Source organism: Daphnia pulex, chromosome 8 (assembly GCF_021134715.1).
Source record: "Daphnia pulex isolate KAP4 chromosome 8, ASM2113471v1".
Taxonomy (NCBI): domain Eukaryota; kingdom Metazoa; phylum Arthropoda; class Branchiopoda; order Diplostraca; family Daphniidae; genus Daphnia; species Daphnia pulex.
The window spans coordinates 4,219,330-4,238,513 of record NC_060024.1 but is presented as its reverse complement, the minus strand read 5'-3'; the positions used below and the strand labels follow the sequence as shown (position 1 = coordinate 4,238,513).

Sequence of the window (19,184 nt, the reverse complement as noted above, 5' to 3'; positions counted from 1 at the left end):
GGCGGCGAGTCATGTCAACTGACGGTAAAAATCCACGTTTCCGGGACATACACGACCGGTTGAGGCGTAACATTTTACTGGAACGAGAACAGCTGCTGCTGGAACGAAGACGGCTGTTGGTGGATTGTTTTGCCACCAATTGGAATTTGCGGCAGCGTCGGCGGTACCTAGCAGGTTTCCCATTAAATACTTTAATCATGATTGAACAGGAAGCAGTAACTACTAAACCAAGTGTAATTTATATCAAACAAGGTAAAATAAATGTCGATTGCTAGTAAGCTAAGCATAGTTTTTTATTACGCACAACACGCATGAAAATCAAGTGCAAAATTCTATGACCTATACTGATACCTATGCTGATACATTTAAAAACGGAATAAGAGTTATCATTCATAATCAGTTTAAATTATTTTGTGATGAAAACCACTATTATAAAAAACATTACATTTAGAATTGTATTTCCAATGGTTAGTTATTTGATAAGCCAAAAACAAAGGATAAGCTTACTGCATGTGATAATAGTTAAAAATCACTTACAAGAGTTTTTTTTTCAAAATAATATATTAATTATAATATAGAATGAAGAGGAACATTATATAATAAATCACTGCTGTTGATTACAATGCATTTTTTTAGGGGGGATTACTACATATGCGAAGCAATCTAAAAACAAATAACATGTTTCTATTATGCCATTACTTACGGATACAATCCCACACTCTAATCGAGTAATCAGAGATTCAAAAAACAGAATACTTTTTTCCAAAACTGGAAAATGACGTCGATTTTAATAATAAGCTTCCCCAACGACAGTGTTTTACAAAAACAAGACAGTTTCCATTGGAATCAAAAATCATTTTGACATCATCATTCATACCTAAATAAACTCCTTCAAGTTTCTCGTGGAGTTTGGTCAATGACCAAGGAAAATTTTGATAGTTACTGTTTCTCCTCATAATTTTGTTGAATGGGGCATTCTGCGATTCATATATAAAACACCACGCAAAGCGTGTTGGACCAAATAATCTAATGTGGTTAAGGAATTGGTTCAGCGAATGTAGTTTTTGGGTTTTGGATGACACTCCCACCCCCGGCCCCCCTGCCAGCATCCTTTGGGTAGAGTAAAACATTGTTCGTATTTTGTCGTTCAATAATAATTGAATTAATTGAAACCTAGATCTTTCTTCTGTAAAAGACTAGCATTGAAGGGATGCAACGATTCCGAGTAAAAGTAGGAAAGCGACATAGGGATTATCAATGTATACAAAATCGCATAAGATATGATACCTAAACACATATCTACTGTGGATTTTTGATGAAGAAAAAGATTATTTTTTTAATTCCAGAACTTCATTCAGTCTTATGGGGGTGGAATGGTGTACGCTCAACCGCTTTTCTTCGTGGAAATGTCGTAACTGACATCATCAATGTTTAGTTCATTTTCTGGATTCAAATCAAGATTGTATCGAACTTAACAGGCACATCGGTTTAAAATACTTTCATTTGACATATTCATGAGGTCGTGGAAAAAGAACTTTGTGGGTTCCAAATAACTGAGAGGGGTGAGACAGCATATACCATTTACACCGAATAACTTGGTTGACAAAGTATCGCTGGTAACTTTGGATTCAAATCCATTTTCAATTTGCTGAAATTGAATTTCAGGTGAAACCTTGTCTCTGATAATACATTGCGACTCGTGATGTATACTGTCAAGTTGGTCTTTCTCAATCATTCAAATTCTACAAGGTAAGTTTGCAAGAACGACCCATCTTTAAAACCAGCAACAGGATTAGAGGCAGGGATATCTCTTGCAAAATATAATAGAATCCTATACCACACTTTCCGAACTGTTAAAGTCAAGCCTTTACGCAAACTAATCATGTCTTCTAAAAAATTACGCAAGAAAGTATAGAATCCACGCTGTTTAAGTAAATCACTACTTACAATGCCCAGCGATTGAATTGATCTTAAAGATGAACGAAATTTAAGTAGGAGATTTCCCAGCCCAGTACAAAATAGAGACTTTGTGTTTCCTCTTCTTACTACCTAGAGGATTGGCTTATTCTGCTTCATCCATGTAGATTTGAAAACAGAAAACAGACCATTTCATTTCAGTAAAAAAAACATCTTGCTTAATTATTTTTTTTAAATTCCATAATCTGAATACGTATCACAGAAATCACAGGAATTTTTCTTAAAATTGTCTAAACTGCTTCAAATCTACCTTGACTGACATAAATTGAGTAAACGATTCAAGAAATCCGATGATGTATCCATCTCAAATACCTCGTTTTAGGCCAATTTCAGGATCTTGACACCAGTCATATGATGGATCTGATTCGTTTTTTTAACTAGTTAAAAATTTCTTTGAACTCTGAAATCCCGGGCAATCGGTGGCATTCTGTTCGTCAATTTACGGCATTAAGCTTTTCCTAAAAGAATATGAATAACAATTTTTCTCATTAAATTCTGTGAGCGTTAAAGCTATAAGATTACTGTGGATAATTTTAAAAAATCAAAGCTGAATTTTTAAGATACGCCTTTGATAAAAACCATGCATAGCATTAGATACTATGAACAGAGCATCATACATGTCAGGAAGGATTTTTGTCTTCACACAAGCAAAATGTCTGCCTCTAAATTTTTATCAATAGGTATGTTGATGGTGTCCAAGTTTCAGAAATCGATTCAATGGCTGCTTCATAATTTTACTGAGCACGAGTACCTTCAGTGATTTCAGTGTAAACATTACTACTTCAAGCAAAAAACGATTCTAAACAAAAAAACTTGGGGAGAGGTTAAATGATGAGCTGAGGTGTGTTTTTGGCCGTTTTGCTTTTACTAGGCATGTTTAGTCTATCGTGTATCTTTCTCTTCGTCCGTTTGCCTAGCTCTAGGCCCTATGATCTTCTTTGGCCGTCTTACAGCTTAACGAGTCCAGTTGATCTTGGTTCTCCTTCCCTCCTCTCTCCTGTCGACCAGGTGAGAGTGAGTCAATTTTAGCGACCCTAATGTCTTCACGCCCATTCTCAATCACCTTCTCTTTTTACGCAACTAAGCCATAGATTTCCCCACTGCAACTGTGGGCATCACTCTCTCTTCTGGTGGAGGTTGTATCGATGGCCGTCGGCTGGCGGCCTCCATGTTGCAACCAAACCAATTTGGCTCCTATATGACAAGAAAAGCTCGTGTATTTGCCAATCGACCAGTGTGCTGTAAATAGGCCCAGGTTCTCGCAGTAATTATGTTTCTTACTCACGTATTTCAGTCGTGAAGTATTTTATTCTCGTCTGTAGCTCATGCACTGATGTTCCTATATCATACCTTATGCTGTATTCTTTATGTAGACTTATACCTTACATTGTATCCCATTCCCAAAAGTTTTTTTTCGACCAGGTAATATATCCAAATGGAGTATGAAGATGTAGTTGTAGTACATTAGATTATATCATCCATCTTAGACTGAAAGCCACTGAGGGAAGACCCTGTTGAATTAGGCTACTACAGTCAGACCTTCCAAATATTCAAGGGGAGTCGATTCATGATGAACCGGATGATGCTGAATCAGCCGATGATGTTGGTGAGGAATGAAGAACAGCTTTCCAGGTGTCGGCTCTGGGGAGCCTTGCATGACGTGAGAAAAGGTGTTGTATCTCCAACCCGACGAGGCTCAAGGGTTTTTGTCGGAAGGAGTCCAGATTAAATTGTCGGGCTATTCCGGGCGATCCTTGGGAAGCTCACACGCATCGTTTCCCTGTTGGTGACGAAGAGGACTATGAACGGACCAATATGACAGATTTTGTTCTTCTTTATGTAAAGCGTTTGGTGGTTGTTCATTTACCCTTTCTAGAGAGAGGGACTGTTGACCGTAGTAGGGCCCATGAGGCTGGAGCAGGTCTTGGATTACCTTGGTAATCGTGAGATCTCGGCTCGGGGCTTTATTGAAAGTCTTCGTGCTAATTGTGGGTTTTATAATATCAAATTCTCAGTGGACACGCGATCACGGCGTGCATGAAATCAGCACAGTCCTGGCCAGAAGACTTGCGGGTCCGGCTGTTTCACTTGGTTTTGAAATGACCACTTGGGCGTCCAGGGACCGTTCTCTGACGGCACCGGTGGTTCTGGAAGTAACGGTCCCGGAGGGTGATGTGGGGGCAGAGGCAAAGGAATTTTTTAAATAATATTTCTACGTCCAATTTCCTTTAATTACTGTATTAATGTCATTAATTAATTTCCTTTTTTTTTATTTCTTCTCATTCTTCCTCCTTATTTGTGTGTGCGTGTTCGGTAGTGAGTGTGTATGTTTTGAAACGTTTGTTTTTCCAAACTTTTACTTGATTAACCGTTTCTCCCCAATTCTGATTTTGTTTAAGAAGTGAGAAGTGGGGGTGATAAATATAGTTAATATATAAAGGTTGTAAAGTTTATATGTTGGTTTTTTTCAAGTTATTTATAAAATATAAAGTTAGGATTGGTTTGACAACTCACAGCGTTGTCAGGTCCGGCATGGAGAGTTGAATAGAGCTGTTTATGTTAAAAAGTGAAAAAAAGATGAAGATTATTAGTAGAAGAGTTAGTGGGGATGATGAATAATATAATTTTGTAAAGACTGTATAGTTTATATAATATTTCAAAGACAAGTCGCAGCGTGGTCTTTCACAGCTCGGCGAGGATTACAATAGGTGAGGAGAAAAATAGTAATTCTGAAGACTCGGTCAAATAAATTAATTGAGGAGATGAAAAACAAATATAAGGTTGTTGTGACGGAGGAGCACAAAAAGAATGGAGTCTTTCATTGGAACAATTCCGTTGGTACAGAGTATACATTATTTTTAGATTGTCATTCACTAAATATTGTTATCTATTTTAGATTCTGTCTCGAATTAGTCACTTTCAGGCTGTGGATGCTAGAACAGAGATTTAGCAAAGCAGTAATTCAAAAAGAAAAGGAAATGGTCACATTCATTGAGAATATGTGTAACGTTCGAAGAAACTTAGAGAAAGATATTCAAAAAAATCAAGGATCAAATTAGTATGTTATGAGTTTTCAATTTAATTTAGTGCGGTTTCTTAAGCAACTACTTGACTGATTACGGTCAGTGTTAACGCAGAGAATCTACAGTTTCACCGAGGACAAATTGTTCTTAGAAAACTCGAAATTGCACGATGGAGTAAAATTTTGGCTGACGCGACTATGCTGTTCGATATTGAAGCCGACTTTTTGGATGAAGACACTTTCACCTTCGATATTGAAAATGCCATCGAAGACCTTCTATTAGATAACATAATTATTCAAGAGGATGGTGACAAGGAAAATAAAGCATTAGAAGAAGATAGTGAAGAGGAGACTATTACTGATTATCAGGATTCGAGCGACGAAGATAATCCGATTACGAATTACTCTGACGAGGACAATGAAGGCAAACATTATTGGGTCATGGACGTTCAGGCCCCGGCGTTCAGGCCCCGGCTTTCAGGCGTGTTGGCGGTGATTCTGGAAGGAGCTGCTGCCGTTGTTGTTTTTTTTTGTGTGTTTGCCCGTGTCTTTCGTTGTGTGTGTGTGTGTTGGTGAAACTTGTGTGTGTGTGTGTGTGTGTGTGAAATTTACACGTGTTTGGAATATATCTACACTCACATCTTTTTTTTTGTTATATGGTTAGTTACTATGACTCCCGGGTGGCACCGGGAGTCTTTTTTGTGGAGAGTGTTATCACTCAGTTGTTTTGTTGTTACTCCCGGGTGGGCACCGGTAGTATTTTTTGTGGAGAGTGTTATCACTCACTTATTTTTTGTTTTTCTTTTGTCTTAGTGTATTATATAATTGAATCGTATTTGTATTTGAATTATAACTTCTCCCATTCCTCCGACTTAATCCGATTCCTGTTCCTCATCTTGACCTTCGGTGTTTTCAAGGTCCTCCCAGCTTTTCTTAGCTTGTGTCCGGCTAAGCTTGTATTATTATTATTATTTTGGATGGTCAGGCTTTTTTTATTTATTCTATTTATTCATATCAATCATCATACAGATTACATTCATTCGCTGTATTTCTATTATTAATCTGGACGTTAAGGCCCAGGGCCTGAAAGCCGGGGCCTGAACGCCGGGGCCTGAACGTCCTACATACAAATTATTCGTCGTTTAAAATGCTTTTGTGTATTGCGTATTGCGATTTCTTTTTCTAGCGAACAGACGGGTCCGACAACCGCTCCGCAGAGAGATTTTTAGATCAGTTGTCCAAAGTGTTTCTTTTGTTGTTTTGATTGTTGTATTTTTATCATGGACGAGGTTACGGTGGATGGATATAATTTTACGAGTGTGACTTTTTTTGTGTGATGGCCGAGTTTTCAATAAGAGGGTGGAAAGCGTGAGGGGAGTTAAGGCACGTGGCTTATTTTGTGCATATGATGTATTTAACCTCACAGCAGATGGAGAACGGGTGGGGAGGGCGGGTTTAACCCGTTGTAACCGTCCACCTGATGGCCCGCATGATCACGTGGCAGGCAGTTCTGAGTCTTCATCAGCTGTTCCGAGCCACGAAGATTGCTATGCTCCATCTCAAGAGCATTGGGGTGTACCAGAAGGTTGAGAGAGCCAAAGTGTTTTATATGATGGGTGAATTGAAGGGTCTTTATGGATTGAACGATGAGTTCAAATTTGATTTGGTATTGAAAGATGGGGATTGGGCCATCCGAACATTGCGGAAAGAAGAGAGAAAGGACTCTCCTTGGTTCAAATCGGAGAGTCTTGCGTCAGAATTAGGGAAGGAATGTCTCATGAGACCCGGTTTCGGAGATCTTGTGGAGAGACTCTTAGAGGAGGCCGGTGCTCCCCCAGAGGGGGCTGCAACCAATGTTCAGCCAGGGTTGGACCCCAGGTTCGAAGTGATTCGCGATTTTATTGATGAGCAGGCCTGGAAGATGGGGCATACATTTGTGAATTCAAAAGTAACGATGAAGACCAAAGATACCGTTACCTTCACTGTCCATTTGAATCCCAAGTAAAAATGAGGATGGGGAGGATATAGGAAGCGACGAGTTAGGTGGAAAGAAGGTGGGCCAAAAGGATTGGAATGGATTGCTTTGGAATGGATGGCCATTTGAATTTGAGAGCTCGACAGAACAAGACATGGACTCCTCGCACTTCATTGATGAATTTTTGGATATGCTGGAAAGGAATTTAGATCATTTTTCTGAATTTATAGATTTTCTGGGTGATGTTGATCCTGCGTTTAACGGAATAGGAGCACAATATCCTGAAGACGATGTGAAATTTCTGGAGGAGATTATAGATTTTACAAGAGAAGGTGAAAAAATGTATCTCATTTTTTATTCCGCCGTATGATTTTGTTTAATAAAATATTTTTTGTTTCTTTTTGTTAATTATAGATGATTTTGATGTAGTAGACATATCGTTTGATGTCGATGAGGATTCAACAACAACTCCAGTCTGCTAAAATGTCCAGTCTGCTGGAATGGCGTAATTAACTTAATGTTTTCAGCGAAATAAACAAGCTTCCGTCTACAAGCTAAGCCGAAACGAGACTACCCTTCTTTTGGGCCCGTTGCTTCCGATGGCTTGTGAGCCGCATGCCATCTGGCGGTCACGGAAGGAAGGGCACAATAACACATATGCTACCACGATATACAGTTGGCTAACGTCCGAAGTTGCCAAGCCCTTACATTAAACAAATTCCATTCTATGAAGGGACACGAGACACAAAACACGACGAGACGAGACGGTGATCACATTTTCGTAATTAGTGGCAAATAATAAATTGTTGGTGATGACGGGGCAGAAGCGGAAGTGAGCAAATTGGCAATTGGATTGTTTATCTGCTGGTCTATGTCCCCGTGGTGACCATTTCTGGCGGAACGGTCTGTGTGGTTTACGGCTGGCGCTCTCATCATGGTGGATCTAATTGAAACGTTATCGCAGCTGTCAAGGAAATGGCCCAAATCGCTTCTATTAACAGCTCGACGTACGATCCCGTCTTTTTTAATTACGTGCTACATTAAGCAAGGAGCTAATACCTAAGTGTCTAATGTCTAGTATTACAGATCGAAAGCGATTGTATTTTAAATAAGAGCTCCTTATATGGACATTATTAGCTGAATGTTTCCCCCTTCGACACGTTGGGGATTATTTCGGGCGGTTGGTTGACGGATAGAGCGATGTGTATAGTAACATCCAACAGAGCATATGATATAGGGTGGGTTGGGGGGGGGGAGGGGGCAGTGTTTCTTTACACACGCACCAGACACATTTGTTATCCTCTGCTGGTTATTATTCTTTCATACGTCGTCACTTTCTAATTTGCGTGTTTTCTGGGCAACTAAAAAGCGGAATGACCAAAACGCCAAAAAGTCAATGCAGAGAGCCAAGTTTTGTGTACTAAAAATTGGCGAATTTGTTGTCGAAGCAAAGAACACTAAAAAGTGTAGAAAATAATCAAAGCACGTTTAGCGAAATAATTATTTTAAATGTATATATATCTAATGTATTATACAGCGCTTTCTATCCGGAATCCGGAAGGAATGTTAAGGAATTTTGTATGGGTTTATTTTCTTTGAATCACTATGACATTGATAAGCACTACCTATTTCACGTAATTAAAGGAACTTTCAAAAAAGCTTTCAGTTTTCAGTCCCAAATACTTCTACTACAGTTACGCATGGAGGTTTTCGTTGTAGTTGCATGGCTTTCCACGTTTGGTTTCCACATTTTAGAAACCCTAAACGCCCTTCGGACTCAGCTGACGAAGCAGCAGAAGACGCACAAGTCCATGAAAAAAGACTTTTCTGAATGTGTTGAGTGTTGACAGCTGTTGGTAGCGTGAAGCATCGACGTTCTACTGGGAAAAGCATGGCCTACTTAATGGTTAAGGCCTGTAAACTTGAATCCTGCCCCATGAAGGCGAGAGGATCTGCCAAATTCCCTATCCTTTCGACCTTTCCCCGGGCAAGAGCCAATCAGACGAAAAATGGAGGTTACAACTTCGCCATCTGTCGTTCAATACTGCTATCTCGTTAGAATGGTTAGGTAGCTTGATATAATAAATTTTTCTACGTATTTTTTCATAGCAATGGTAGCCGTATGGATAGCGTAGTCAGCTACCACACCACGGCACGGCGTTCAATTCTTGGTTGGGAGGTAACTTTTTAATTTGCAGTTTATAACAAAGGTTGTGTTTCACGGAATAATTTATTCGAAAAATTTTGCTGGAATTATGCAAATGTCTTTTTTACCCTATTTAGTCGTTTTCCTCAACATCTGCAGTTGAACTTAGTAGGAAAAACGCATTTCGTGGCATCTAACAATTTGTTATTTAGTTTACAACGAAATTTACATCTTAAAACACCAGATGGCGAAGTTGTAACCTCCATTTTTCGCCTGATTGGCTCTCACAGGGACAGGGCTAGGGAATTTGGCCACGCCTCTCGCCTTCATGGCAGTGGATACAAGTCTACAGGCCTTAACCATAGAGTAGGCCATGGGAAAAGATGGCATTTGACTCTTTTCTATGGCTCCACGTGATGGAATGGTAATGTTTTTACTCGAATTGATTCCATTTATTTGTTTATGTGGTAGTGTCGTGATGCTTTATTATACGCTATACTGAACAACCTTGTTGACCTATTTGTCTACTGAACACTAGCCAATTAAAACGATTACTAATGTTTCCTCTTGGTCTAGAAATGGTTAAATTTTTTTTTCAATATTCCACAGATGCTTTTATTCATAAAGTGATCAACAATGAATTGAATTCATAAATTTGTAAGTTTTAATATTAATTTCATCCACACACTTTATTTAATTGCTCATTCTTTTCTAGGTAATGGCTCATCCCGCAGACATGAGTTAACATGTGATTTTGGCTATCAGGTAAAATAATTTTTTATGTTAACTAAATATTATGCTTCCTTGTGATGAACAAATTATTGGCAGATCATTATGTTTACAATGGGTTTTTTAATATTTTATCCCGTAAATCAATATTCTTTTATGTTACCGTTGATTTTGTTCTAACATTTTCCCTTATTAACTATCCTAGGTAACTGTTGGACTAGGCAACCTAATTGAATGAATCAAAATCAGTGAAAGCCCCGGCGACAGCCGAGTCACCAGAAAGGTATTAAAACATATGACCAATTCCTATGCAAATACGAACAGTATTAATTACAAATAATTAAATAAAGTGGAGAGCTGGACATAAGCGGCTCATCAACGGTTGGAGAAGAAGCGAAAAAGGATGTTCAGCAATCTCTTTTGAAACCCGCCAAATTTGCGGGTGAACTGAATCCAATTGGAGCAGTAGGTCAAAATTTGCGAAACGAAAATCAAATTACTTTGGCAACTAACCAGCCATCATTGCCAGTGCAATCGATAACCGGAGGTCACTGATGCCGTCGTTTAGCACTGGCCAAAACAGTGGACCACATCATCCACACAATCCCTCGGAGAAAGCCATCAAATTATGGAAAGAACACGGCAAGTAAGTCAATCGTGTTCAACTTTTGATTGGGAAAAAATTGAACAAATGAAAACAATAATACCAGGCCGGCTACTGTGGACATGCTTAGTGCTCTCTACGGAATTATTTTGGTAGTTATGGGCGTGGCCTTTCCTACTTCTCAAGTCATTTCCATCAAGATCCCATCTCACTACTACGAGGTACGTACAAGCATCCGGAATTAAATGATTATCATTCACACAGATAATAATCCAGATTGCATTGTTTTTCCCCACAGGGCTTCTACGCTTATCTCTACTTTGTGTCTATTGGTTTCTTCGGTTACATTTACGTCCTCTTGCAAACCCAATTCAACTCGTTCACGTGGAAAAAAAGTAAAAAGATACGGCTAATAGTCCTTCGTAAACTTTGTGCTCTATTTGTACTATTCCATTCAGGTTGGCATCAACTGGCACTGCGTCACAAGACACCCGAAACAAAAGCTGAGGACGATTGCGCCTTTGAAGAAAATCGAGTTTTATCCATGGAGGATATCATGACCAATCAACTCCGGGTGACTGCAGCAAACAACTCGATCCCAGACGAAATACAAATCACGGATCCTTTTACCTCCGCATGGGAGCCATCGGTAACATGAAAACATTTTCAATAAGACCCGCCAGCAGCACTAATTACCAAAATTATTATCAATTCTATAACATAGGGTTATAGAAGTAGTAGGTTATAACTTCTCCAGTATTTGGAGTTGGCTCAATGATCTATTCGGGGCTGAAATTTTCTCAATACTTTGAAAGTTCGTCCAATCCATTGTGCAATGACGCTGAGGGGCCCCTACAAATAGCAGGTTGAGTGTTAATGATAGGCTAAAGGTAATTTTGTATACGACAGAAATTGACCGTGAAAATCTTGCAACAGATGGGCAGATCGCTCCTTACGTTTCATCCGCAGTTGGACACTGGTTGAATCAAATATTCGGCGCCGTTTTGGATCCTATCCAGCAGGAAGGAAATCAATTCCATCATCAGTTGAGCGAGCGGTCGTTGTCGGACGAATGCCATCGCTCAGATTTAATGGTAATTAAAGGACATTGTACTATAAGAATAACAAGTTAACTAATTATTATTCTTATTTAATAAAGGGAACAACATTTTGCTGATCACCGCTTTACTGGCGTCGTTTCTTATAGCGTTTTACCCCGGAAACAACTGTGTTCATCATCGCTTCCAAGACTTTCACCACCCAGGAAACCATCACCAACGCCGAATCAGCCAAAGCTTGGTTCCTAGAGAAAGCCAAAAACGTGAGTAATATTAAACAACTTGACGTACTATACAACCGAAATCACGTGCTAATTTATCCCGTTATTTATTTTAAAAGGAATTGGTTGTCGCTAAACATTTTGTCGCCTTGTCTACAAATGCCACAAAAGTCCGCGATTTCGGAATCAACGAAAAGAACATGTTCGGATTCTGGGATTGGGTTGGTGGACGTTACTCGTTGTGGTCTGCCATTGGTAATGTTTATTCGCATTGTATTAATAAGGTTAAGGTGTGTTAACTCTTTAAATTTTAATTCAAGGTTTGTCGATCGCTTTGAGCATTAGCTTTGAGAATTTCGAAAAGTTGCTAGACGGTGCTTATTTTATGGATCAACATTTCTGCGAATCTCCATTGGAACAGAACGTAATTACTTGCGTCTTGCCATTGTTTTATTGGCGTGTCATTAATGAGTAGATTTGGCTCTAGGTTCCGGTTATTTTGGCGCTACTCGGGAGTGCTGTAGGCCTACGGCGAATTTTATGGTGCCGAAACACACGCTTTATTGCCCTACGATCAATATCTCCATCGATTTGCGGCTTACTTCCAGCAAGGTGACATGGAATCGAACGGAAAGTAAGGCCTTCTTCATTCAACACTTATTGTTTTCACGTTTCTTTCAATTTCTTTTTTTGTTTACGACTGATCTTTAAAGGTATGTTACCCGAAGTGGACGACGTGTTGAGTATGCTATCGGCCCAGTCGTGTGGGGAGAGCCGGGAATTAACGGACGACATGCTTTCTACCAATTGATTCACCAGGGAACTCGGTGCGTAATTTATTGTTTTGATTTCGTGATTGATTTCTTTCGTGACCTTTGTTATTTGATGAATAGGTTGATTCCGGCTGATTTCATCGCTCTAGCTCAGTCGCTTTACCCGATCCGCGACAAAATCCATCACAAACTCTTGATGGCTAATTTCTTGGCCCAGACGAAAGCTCTCATGAAAGGCAAATCAATCTGACGAGGCCAAAGCCGAACTTTTGAAATCCGGAATGGGCGAAGGTAATCGAAATTTCGCGACGTGCAAAGAAATTATTTCCCGTAGTGGTCTCTCGGGGCCCGGAAGCTTTTTCACTTTGCAATTATTTTACATCTGATAAGACTGATGAAATTGTTCTCCTTACGAAACGAAATTGACTGTAAATTTTATTGATTTTTTTTTTCCAGATGACGTGCGCAAGATCTTACCTCACAAAGTCTTCGAAGGCAACCGACCGACCAACTCTATCGTGGTGCATAAAGTCACTCCTTTCACCCTTGGTGCTCTCATTGGTAAAACGTGAACATGTCTAGGACTTTTGTTTCACGGCCTTTAAATTCTCTATTGTTTCTTGTTCTTTTCAGCCATGTACGAGATGAAAATCTTTGTCCAAGGAATTATTTGGGACATCAACTCTTTCGATCAATGGGGGTAAGAAGCTGCTCTTTTTTTCAGTTAACTTAATAGGCCGATAATGTAATTGCTTTTCATTTATTTCAGTGCTGAGCTTGGTAAGCAATTAGCTAAGGCGATTGAGCCAGAGTTGGAAGGATCAGGTAAGACACATCAAAGGATCGTTCACTATAGTCTCCAAATTGGATAGATTTTTAAATTAATTTTAATATCAGGCGAGATCTCTTCTCACGATTCGTCTACTAATGGACTGATCAACTTCATCAAGAGCAACGCATCATTGATTTCAGATTGCCACGCCACCACTGAAACTCCGTCGAAGAGTCAATCAGAAGAATAATTCATTTTGTGTAGGAATATCGTTCAACTTTCAATGTTTCCACCCTCTCAAGTTAAATTCTAATTTTCAATATTATAATTGTGTTGATATTTGTTGGCCGACAATAAAGGCTGGATTGGTACGAGGTATAAACCGTCTTTGATATTTTTTACCGTTACACGACTATTAGCGAGTAACAATTAATCTGAATTTATGTTCACTCAACTTTTTTAACAGTTAAACCATGGAATTTAGCGAACACTTTTATGATAAGAAATGAGATAAGAATTGGTGTTAAAAGGGATTGTGAAGACGAAAATTGAAAAATAGAAAAAATTCTGTATTGAAAACAATTACTACCACGACAAAGATACACAAAAGCTGTTGTACAAAGCTGGCAATGTCAATAACTCAATTCAACTAGAGTTCCAGCAGAGAGCTGGTGAGATCTTCAACATCCGGAGGAACAGCGCTGGCCACTAGACAAAAGTTTTTCAACGTTTCCACTTCGTACATTGTGGCCAACTCGAGAAGCTGCTTGTAGTTGGTGTCCTTGCTGGCGGATGTCTCCAACGAACCAGAGTACAGGAATTGCAAGAAAAGTGTCACAGTATTGACATCGAATTCCTCGCTAAAGTAAACGATAGATTTCGTTGCGTTGCTGACCTTGTTCAACACGATATTCAGAACAGGACTGCGAGCGGATAGGATAATCCGATGAGCTTCCATCACTTTAACTGTCCCAACAAATATTTCCACATCCGTCAATTTCTGGTTTGATGCGGCAGCCCATAAATCTGTCGGCCAAGCGTAGTCCATCATCTCGTAGTAATAGTTGCCGATCGTACCGACCGTTTTGATGTCGAAGTTGAATTCATAGATGTGTCTGGAAGAAATACCCGGTTCCAATCGGAGGGTGAAGCGTAAAAGTAATTCTTCGTTGTTTTTAAATTTTTTCGATTCCATTTTTAACCGATAGTTGTATCCCTGCATGCCGCAATAAATATCCTCGACTTTCAAGCCGAAGCTGCGATGCTTAGCGCATGATAAATGAATCACATGAATATGCTCGGATCCAGTGATGTAAACGACAAAAATATCTTCATAATGATAGTGCATCAAACATTTTGATTTTCCACGTTCATTTCCCAAAAACTCCAAAGCGCATCTAAAAGTGGACGTCGTTCGATCAAAAAATATTTCCGTGTCTTTTTCCGGCCTAAACGAGAATTTAAAAAAAAAATCAATTAATTCAATATAATTTTAGTCTTCCTAAATGTAATAGAATATATTACCTGATTTGGGAAGGAGGGTTTTCAGCGTTTAAATTCAAACACATCATGAAGTCTGTCATTTGTTTCGTCTCAATTTTCTTTAGTGCGACTTTGCACAAACTAGTCAGAATTGTTAGTCTGTACTTTTCAGCCAACATGAGCAGTTGTTCATTTTCTAGTGATGACATTGATTCACCCGTGTAGATGAAGTGCAAGAAATTCTCCACAGTTGAGGGTTCCACTCCGTCGATTCGGATTTGATGAGGAACGTATTTTATCGGTTGCACCTTGTCAAATTCGGCTGCAAACACGGGACTACGCGCTGCCAAAATGGCTTTGTTCGCCAATAGCTTCTTGCCTTTCACAATGAATTCAACGTCCGCCAGATTTGGATTTTCCTTGGCAGCCCATAATTGATCCTTGCTAAGACGATCAGACAGACGATAAAAATAGCCGGAAACGCTTCCTCCTATGCAAATGCGAAACGCATATGTCCGCTGTCCGGTGACCATTTTGTCAAGATGAATCGTGAATAGCTGCAGACTTCCGTCAATTCCAATTTTGTCTTCTCTCTTCATTTGCGTCATCTTTGCTGGACAGGTGTCGGCATCTTCGACTCCGTACATGACATCTTCCACTCTCATTCCAATTCTGTTGAGATCAGCAGCCATGAAAAATAAAATGGGCGATGGGGCGCAGTTCTTCAAACCCACACGGAAAACTCGTTCGCCCCGAAACAAAATCATTTTCGAGGCAATTGTTTTCGGTTCATTTTCGTCGATGTTCAAGATCCATTGATACGGCACAATCATCGGCGCAGAATAAGCCATGGTGACGTATTTACACGACACTAGTGATTAACAAAAATACATTGTGTTATGTACTTCCACAATTGCCAAAAAAAATACATTAATCGACTTACCAATAGATGAGAACGGAATAACAAACTGTGAACTACACGCGTCACAGAGAAGAAATTAAACGGTGAGACGAGAAACAAGTTCTATTTCACGGGACGTGAACACGGCAGACAGAATTATATATAGATCAGAACGAGAGAAAACGTGATTCTTGCTTAGGTTCTTGCTCTCGCCCAGCCGTCGTCTGCTACTCTCCTCTCTCATCCTCTTTCCCTTTCGACGTTGCCAGGTATCATTGTGCCGGTGCACAACACAAACAATCTCGAAAAACATTATTAAACAAGACCCTTCCAGGTTCGCCCTCGGGTATTAACGGGCAAGATATTGTTAAAAGCTTTTGCTTGTATTTTCAAAACAATTAAAATGTAGGAATTTCGTAATTTTTGTTTATTGTAATTTCCTTGATTTTTTTTCTGTATCATTTACGAAATAAAATAATAAACAATGTAAATTCTTGAGTTAAACTCAGACAGTGGCGAGTGGCCCAATTTCTCCATCACAAGGGCTGAGGTAAAAAGGCAACAGTTGAGGTTACAACATCGAGGCAACAGTTCAGGATACAAGATCGTAGCCATATTTTAGGAAAAAAGTTTGAGGCAAGGCAACAATTCAGGGAAACAGATGGAGGCAACAATTCGAGAAAAAAGATGGAGGCAATTAGCTGCAGTCGATGTTTAAGGACGTCAAGTAATTAAGATCTTCAGACAATCAGAAAAAAGGATTTGTTTACTGATTGTCTTTAAGCCACTCCCTCAGCTCCCTTTCATCAGGTATATCCGGGTTGATCTAAAGAGAAAACACAAGAAAAAAAAATCCCGATGAAAAAAACTGCTGGAGAAATCTTATTGAGTTTAAACTTACCATGATTACCGAATCATCGAAGGAGTCTAGGAATATTTCTCCACTATCGCGTGCGAATGCAGAAACCTTAACACCTCCAAATGCAACAATGGCGTTATCCAAGCTGGAAATGTCTATGATGAATTTCTCGGCAGTCTCATTCCACATTGTTATTGTTGCCTGTATAAAAGAAATATTATTAGGACCACTTATTAATTACTTGTCTAATTGATAATGAGTGGCACTTACCATTTTGTTCCATTGGTCTAGTATTGTGATTTCCCTTTTACAGGACTGTTTGGCAGTTTTGATCGTGATGACTTCTCCAATTTCATAGACAACACCAATGACATCTGAAATGAAATATATTTTTTAAAAGTAGCCTTTTACGGCAATATAGGTGCACATGAACTTACCTACAACTTTTCCTGAATCCACGCATTTTTCTAATTTCGTGAATGTCAGGTTATGTCGTGGCATGTCTGCAGAATCTTCTGATTCATCAACCTTGATAATGAAAAGACAATTGTTACTAAAAATCTGTTAAAAAAATAAGATGAGAACCAATATACCAATGAAAGTTTGTTGAGTGTGATTTGGGATAGATGGTCTACCCATGAATAGGATCGTTGGGCTGCAATTTTGATTCCGACACTGTCCAGGGTTACAACTTTCCCAACCTGAGATATAAAGCAGATTATGACTTTAGATGTCAAAACATTAACACGACCAGTTGATCACTACAGACTGAGACAATATATCCATCCAACTTCCAACGATACATCATACAAACAGTCTGAGTCAATATGACCATCCAAAATCCAACGATACATCATACAATTTCTATAAACTTACCTTAAGTTTGTTGTAGTATAGATCACACAGAGTTGTTCCCCATCCTACTATGCGGATGCATGAGGTTGAATCCATAATGACAGCTGAAAACATAACTCCATGAGCTGTATGGATTTGTTGCGTCCTTGAAATGACACGACCCTTAATTTTGGCACTATAGAAAAAGAAAACATTACTAAAGTGTTTTATAAGCACACTTGATATTCAATAGACTATTAAGACACTTACTTTTGGAGTCCAACAGTCAGGTCGGCGATCTTGACGAATTCAGTTAGAAGTTTTTTTTTTGGTGAATCAATTCCGGTTCTTTCTCGATGCAAACTAAGTTTAGATTGGTACTTTTTGGGTGAAGGAGTTCCCGGTGTAGCCATGGTTGCTTCGAGTTCACCTGCAAATTGATAATGACGTTTAAAAAAATTCTAGTCATGAAGTAAACTTAAACTGAACGTCATGTGAATAATACTTTTTGCAGGCCTATTCTCAAAATTACAATTGCTATAGTATAAGGCCTGTTACATTTCTTTCACCCAGATGTCGTTAGGTTACAATTTCGCCAAGAGAGGAATGAAGACGATGACATCTGTGATACATAAGTAAATTGAGAATGGCCTGCGAAAAGTATTATTCACATGACGTTCAGTGTAAGTTTACTTCACGAATAACGACTAGAAATTTTTTTACGTCATTATCAATTTGCAGGCGAACTCGAAGCATGGATTCAACCTCATGTATCCGCATAGTAGTATGGGGATCAACACTGTGTGATCTATACTACAACAAACTTAAGGTTAGTGTATAGCAATTGTATGATGTATCGTTGGATGTTGATGGATGGTCATATTGCTCACACTGTTTGTATGATGTATCGTTGGAAGTTAGTTGCTTATATAGTCTCTGTCTGTTGTGATCATTAATGTTTGACATCTAAAGTCATAATCTGTGTTGGAAATGGAACTCTTGTTGGCGGTGTCGACCGTTCAACTTCCAAGATTGAGATAAGAGATGACACCTTTGTTGTTGCTAGTTCGTCCTTATATTTCACACTGCCGTATAATACAGCATTTTGGTATTTCAATAGTTGGTTTAGGGTTGAGTAGGGTAGGGAACAATAGATTGAATGGGAAGAGAGGGTAAAATTGGGGCCCTCTGTTGAGGTCCCTACAAATTACACAGAATTAACAATAGCAATAATGTCGATCACTGTTGGGATGCAATAAATTCCCAACACACTCCCCAGTAGAGCCCGTTCAATTGGCTCGACATCCTGATCGACTTGATATCCGTTGGATTGGAGATCTGAAAATGCGGTTGAAGATGGATGGCCTGGATTAAGAGGAGCTGTTTCGTTGACTGGCTACGGATTCAGTTAATTGTCCATTCCATTTGATTCCGATTGAGAGTTGGCTGACTCTTTGGAAGTTTGCCACCAGGATCCCATACCGATTGGTGTGTGTTGGAATCTTCTTCAATGTCCTTTAACACAAGAATATTTTTTAGTAGATGTGAAACGATTTTGTTTGGTACCTGGGTTAACGAATAAGAGAACAGCAACTGGTTGATGAGATGTTCTTCTATACTTGGTAACCTTGAGATGCGTTTAGGAGCTGGTTTTACTGGCTCCAAGCGCTTCCGTTTCATTGAGTTTTGTTGATTGGCCAATTCCGGAAGAATTGCTGCTTGACTGCACGGCGATCTGAACTTCGGAATGATTTCTTGGTTGCTTTCTACGTTTGTTGAATTGACAAATGCAGCGGCTTCTTGAGGATTTTCTTTCGAAGCTTCCTGGATT

At 39.3% G+C, this 19,184-nt stretch overlaps 4 protein-coding genes and 1 pseudogene across 5 annotated transcripts; 3 read left to right on the top strand and 2 right to left on the bottom strand.

Annotated features, from left to right (window-relative positions):
• LOC124199241 (putative gustatory receptor 28b) overlaps nt 1-19,184 on the top strand; it is an 86,406-nt gene that overhangs the window by 40,448 nt on the left and 26,774 nt on the right.
• On the top strand, nt 9,495-11,282 carry LOC124199245. 2 transcript variants are annotated; one of them, XM_046594990.1, is made up of 10 exons: nt 9,495-9,544; nt 9,730-9,777; nt 9,836-9,885; nt 10,055-10,132; nt 10,200-10,314; nt 10,379-10,495; nt 10,560-10,674; nt 10,752-10,848; nt 10,912-11,102; nt 11,173-11,282. In XM_046594990.1, exons 6-10 carry the CDS (start codon nt 10,404-10,406, stop codon nt 11,263-11,265), a joined length of 588 nt encoding a protein of 195 aa, XP_046450946.1. In that variant the 5' UTR covers nt 9,495-9,544; nt 9,730-9,777; nt 9,836-9,885; nt 10,055-10,132; nt 10,200-10,314; nt 10,379-10,403; the 3' UTR covers nt 11,266-11,282. The 2 variants fall into 2 exon arrangements, with proteins under 2 accessions (XP_046450946.1, XP_046450947.1); XM_046594991.1 differs by having other exon boundaries at nt 10,200-10,495; nt 11,178-11,282.
• LOC124200538 lies at nt 11,330-13,653 on the top strand (annotated as a pseudogene).
• Nucleotides 13,826-15,929, bottom strand: LOC124199240. Its single transcript, XM_046594982.1, has 3 exons — nt 15,703-15,929; nt 14,802-15,630; nt 13,826-14,725 (listed from the first exon to the last, which is right to left on the bottom strand). Exons 2-3 carry the CDS (start codon nt 15,608-15,610, stop codon nt 13,927-13,929), a joined length of 1,608 nt encoding a protein of 535 aa, XP_046450938.1. The 5' UTR covers nt 15,611-15,630; nt 15,703-15,929; the 3' UTR covers nt 13,826-13,926.
• On the bottom strand, nt 16,067-17,863 carry LOC124199242 (replication factor A protein 1-like). Of its 2 annotated transcripts, none has more exons than XM_046594985.1 (7): nt 17,624-17,863; nt 17,396-17,549; nt 17,113-17,220; nt 16,957-17,047; nt 16,790-16,893; nt 16,562-16,720; nt 16,067-16,486 (listed from the first exon to the last, which is right to left on the bottom strand). In XM_046594985.1, the coding sequence occupies exons 1-7, from the start codon at nt 17,764-17,766 to the stop codon at nt 16,427-16,429; spliced, it is 819 nt and encodes a 272-aa protein (XP_046450941.1). In that variant the 5' UTR covers nt 17,767-17,863; the 3' UTR covers nt 16,067-16,426. The 2 variants fall into 2 exon arrangements, with proteins under 2 accessions (XP_046450941.1, XP_046450942.1); XM_046594986.1 differs by having other exon boundaries at nt 16,265-16,486; nt 16,571-16,720; nt 17,624-17,826.